We start from the raw sequence: 4,386 nt of genomic DNA on the forward strand, positions 1-4,386 counted from the left end.
GCGCGGCTGGCTTGCCGCCTTGAGCAGCACCTCACCCAAAATGCAAACAGCAACGTATACAAAAAACCGCAGTTTTGTGTCGGCTGTTTGGCGCCCGTCCCTTGGGTCTTGTATGCCGGCGTGCCTGCTGCCCCTTCCTGTGCTGCTTTTCGCTGCTGTTGGTTGTGAGTGAGGGCAGACAACGAGGATTGTGGACGGTCCTCCCGGTAGTAGCTCGCTGCACTGCACTCCCAGCTTTGCTTTTACATTTTAGTGTTACTGCCGCGCGGGTCCCGCCGCCGCACCATGCGCCTTGCATGCGCCCTCAGGGCTCAACCCGGGGTTCTCACCCTCCATCCCATGTCCTGCGCACCCGCCACCTGCGGGCGGCGCCCCAACGAGTAAGCAGTCCGGCAACGCGCCGCCCGCGCCTCTCCCGCTGGTCGGCGCCCCGTCAGCCGCCGCCCGCTCGGCTTCCCGCCGCAGCCGCGCCTCCGACAGCCACCCTCTCACCCTACCCCACGCCTCGTCGTGCCGGGCCGCCTCGGCACGCGCGGCGCGCTGCAGCCGGGCAGCGTCGCGCCAAGCAGACAGCGCCCTGCCGCCGAGGGCGCGGGCCAGCCGGGCGTCCGCGACGTGCTGCGCGCGCAGCTGCTGCAGCAGCCGCTCGTTGGCCTGCGGGCCGCGGATTCAAGTGTGGAAGGCACTGCGTCAGCATGCGGCCTGCGAGGCCCCCTGCCCGCTCGCTGGTGCGCACTGTGCGCAAAGTGCTTGTGATGGCACCCAATAGGCAGGCCCTGCAGCGCTGGGCAGTCGGGCGGGGACCACGCAGACGAAGCTCACCAACTGCTCAGCGCAGCATCGCCACGCCCGCAGGGCGCGCCGGGACAGCGACGCCTTGCGCACTGCAGTCGCCTCGCGCCGCCTGTGCTTCGCGCCGGCAGCTGCCTCGCGCAGCACGGTCACCGACCGCGCGCACAGGTGGTGCCGCCGCAGCGCGCCGGCCGCCGCCCAGGCCCACACAGCGCGCAGGCAGCGCTCCAGGAGCGCGCGCTCGCGCGCGTTGCGCAAGACGCCAAACGCCCGCACCTCACGACCAACTTTCCGCCAGCGCCTGCACAGCGAAAGCGCGTGTGTGGAGGTGCACCATCTTGCGAACTGAAACCCAACAACAACCCACTAAGGGCTGCTGTATCAGCCAGCTATGCTCAGCAGCTGCTTCCGCCAAAGCAGGACCCGTCCCCGCAACCCAGCAGCGCCCACCTCCTGAACACCGCGTCCCTCCACGCCGCCAGCGCCCGCCCGGCCAACCGCCGCGCCCGCCATCCCGTCGCCCCCGCATTCCGGCTGCGTGCACGCCGCACGAGCTCAGCCCACGGCTCCCAGCCCCACCGCCGCGCGAGCACCGCCTGGTAATGCGCCCCTGCGAGCGCCGCCTGCCCCGCAGCCAGCTGCGCCTGCAGCTCGCGCAGCCGCAGCTGCCGCTGCCGCTCGGCGTCTGCAGCGGCGCGCTCCTCGCGGCCCAGCGCCTGGATGACGGCGGCCCTGGGCTCCAGCTGCGGCTCGGCTGCCTGGTAGAGGGCGGGCACTTGTGTTGCTGTGTGCCGTGGAAGCGTAAACTGACCTGACATTTTGGGTTTGCGGCGGCAGTTGGATCTGGGGCCTGGCTGCTGCTGCTGCTGCTGCTGCTGCTGCTGCTGCTGCTGCTGCTGCTGCTGCTGCTGCTGCTTGCAGCCCTCCTCCTTCACAGAACATGACTGCTGCTTGGGCGGCGGCGCCTCGCCCGACGGCTCGTCAGCCGGCAGTGACCGGGCGTCGCCTATCGCAGCCGTGTCAGCGGCAACCTGCACAACGGGCGCCTTGCCAGGGGAGCCAGGGTCAGCCGCGACGCAGCGCAGCGCATCGGGCGCGGGCATTGCGCCGCTGTTTCCTCTGGTTTCCGCTGCACCAAACGGTGCTGCATTGGCGCAGCCATCTACATCGCCCTGCGGCTGCGGCTGCGGCAGGGCTACTTGACCCGCTGCAGCAGCTGAGGGTGCTGCTGGTGCTGCCAAGGGTGCTGCCACTAGAGAGTCCTGCTCGTCACCGGTGCCGCCGCCGTCTCCTCTGCCGCAGCTGCTGTGCAATCTGCTGGTGCAGCTAACGCCGCCGCTGCTGCGCCCGCTGCTCCGCCCGCTGCTGCATCCGTTGTTGTCCGCAAGCCTGCTGTTTACCGCTCCTGCACTTGAAGCAGTGGCTTTGGTGGTGCAAACCCCATCACCGCCGGTGAGCGATGCGACAGCCTCCCCACCCACGCTGTCAGCTTCTTGCCTTCGAGGCGCGGCACAGCATGCAGCTGCCACTTCCTGGCGCAGCGCGATCCTGGCGAGGAGCCGCTGCTTCGCGCCCGCTGTTGCCGCCGTGCAGTCGCTGCCGGCCTGGGAGCAAGGGCGTTTGTTTGGCGGCCCCGCTGCCGCCGGCACTCCCTGCGGCCGCTGCTCCTCCTGCTGCCGTTGCCTCTCCCGGTGATGCTGGGGCCGGTGCGCTTGCTGTGGGCGAAGAGTCGCGCTAGCTGCCGCAGAAGTTGGCGACTGCGCTTTTGCTGCCAAGCCTGACGTGTGGCGAGAAGCACGGGCGCCGACCAACAGCGTCGTCGCCGCGCCAGTGCCCGGCATGGGGCAGTGCAGCCGACGCGCCGCCGAGGTGGCCGCCGCCACCTGGCGCCAGTTGACAAGGCGGCTGTGCAGGAGGTATAGGCGCCTGAATTGATCTGCCACCCGCTCCTTGCGCTCACGTTCCTGCAGTGGTCAGTGCCAGGTGAAGATGGTGCTGGAATCTGGAAATAAACAAGGCTTGCGTGGAACACATTGCTAACATGCGCTTCGCTGCATGGCGTTGCCTGGAGCGCTTCTCAAAGCAACAGGTGCCGTCCATCATCATGTGACTGGACACACACATCGCGACGGCACCAGTGTGTCCAGTCACATGATGATGAAGTGGGCGATGACCATATGGGCGCGAGAGTGCAGCCGTGCTCGGGACAAGCAGCCCACCTCAAGCTCGATCAACCGCCACCGCTCCAGCTCCCGCTGCTGCTCTTCCCGCAGCACCAGCTCGGCCCTCAGCTGCGCCGCCGCGCGCGCCTCTGCACGCCACGCTGCCAGGCACGCATGCAGCCGGCGCAGGCGGCAGAAACCGCCGGCGACCTGCCACCGGTGGAGGGCCGCCTGGGCCGCCGCCGGGTCGGTCATTGGGCATGCCCTGCGCCAGGTTCTGAAGGCGTGCCGTAAGCTGCAAAGGACAGGGGGAGCAGGGGGAGCGTGGGACGCGCGCTTGTGCAGCTCGCAGCACAATTTTCCTGATTGGTGCTGAGTTGCTGAGATGTCGTGCAACACACTCGGAGCCGTCGCAATACGCGCCGCATTACGGCTACACAAACGACCCCGCAGCCCACCTTGAAGCATTGCACATCGCAGCCGCCAGCTTTATCCTGCGCTTGCCAGCTGCGGCTGCCGCGTGCCACCCGAGCAGTACCGTGTGTGCCAAACGCGTCGTGCGAGCTTGGGCGAGCTGGTTTGCCCTCTGGATCAGCTCGCACTGCTTCCCACCATTTCCTGCTGTGGCCGCTGCCACGAACGCAGGACCTGTCGCTGCTGGTGCGTCGCCTGACAAACCTGCAAACGACTCGCAATGCCACCGTTGGACCTTGTTCGCCCCTGATGCTTTCACCTCAGCCGCCGCTGCCGCTGCTGCTGCTGCTGCTGCTGCCATCGCTTTGGCGCCCAGGTCTTGCAGTGGCGCAGCCTCCAAGTGCGCAAAGCACAGAGCTGCCCTCAGATCAGCCGCCGCGCGGCTTTGCATGCGACCTGCCCGCCCGTCTGCCGCGGAGCTCTTGTACTGCAGGGGGTGCGTGCTGCACCCTGCGGCACTCCCGGCGCTGGCACCAGGCCCTGAACACCGCATCAGGCGCAAGCCACGGTCCGTCCGCTCCAGGACTTTTGACCGCCAGCAAGGGCCGCCGCTGCTGCTGCAGGGGCTGTGTGTGCTGGCTGCACTGAAATCGCTTGCGTCTGGCATGGCTGGCGCCCTGCTGCAGCGCAGCAGCTGCTGCGCTGCACGGCCGCGGCGCTGGTCCTGAGCTGCTTTAAATGATAAGGTGTCCCAGCCTGCCCCGCCACCGGACTGGGCATTGTCTGTGCCGTGAACATGCCCCAGGCTGCTGGTCGCACAGCTGGCTCCTTCCCACAGGCTGTGGCCAACCCAAGTGTCTGGTGGCCCCCGAGGGCCCCCCACCTCAGCTTTGCCTGGCGGGAGGGCAGCTGCCCAGAACGCTTCAACTGCGGCGCATTCTTTCAAATGAGCGGTAGCGCCGGCTGCCCAACACTGGCTGAGCATGTCCGACACATCAGGCTCGTTCTGCGGCGGCGC

The 4,386-nt window shown here is 68.1% G+C and overlaps 1 protein-coding gene across 1 annotated transcript; it reads right to left on the reverse strand.

The window, feature by feature from the left end:
• Nucleotides 1–311: 311 nt before the first annotated feature.
• On the reverse strand, nucleotides 312–1,895 carry MNEG_11978 (hypothetical protein; the record flags this gene model as incomplete). The annotated part of the gene is made up of 5 exons (XM_014039550.1): nucleotides 312–359; nucleotides 493–654; nucleotides 823–1,093; nucleotides 1,372–1,546; nucleotides 1,604–1,895. The coding sequence occupies 5 exons, from the start codon at nucleotides 1,893–1,895 to the stop codon at nucleotides 312–314; spliced, it is 948 nt and encodes a 315-aa protein (XP_013895004.1).
• Nucleotides 1,896–4,386: the final 2,491 nt, after the last annotated feature.

This window comes from Monoraphidium neglectum (assembly GCF_000611645.1).
Source record: "Monoraphidium neglectum strain SAG 48.87 unplaced genomic scaffold scaffold02997, whole genome shotgun sequence".
Lineage (NCBI taxonomy): Eukaryota > Viridiplantae > Chlorophyta > Chlorophyceae > Sphaeropleales > Selenastraceae > Monoraphidium > Monoraphidium neglectum.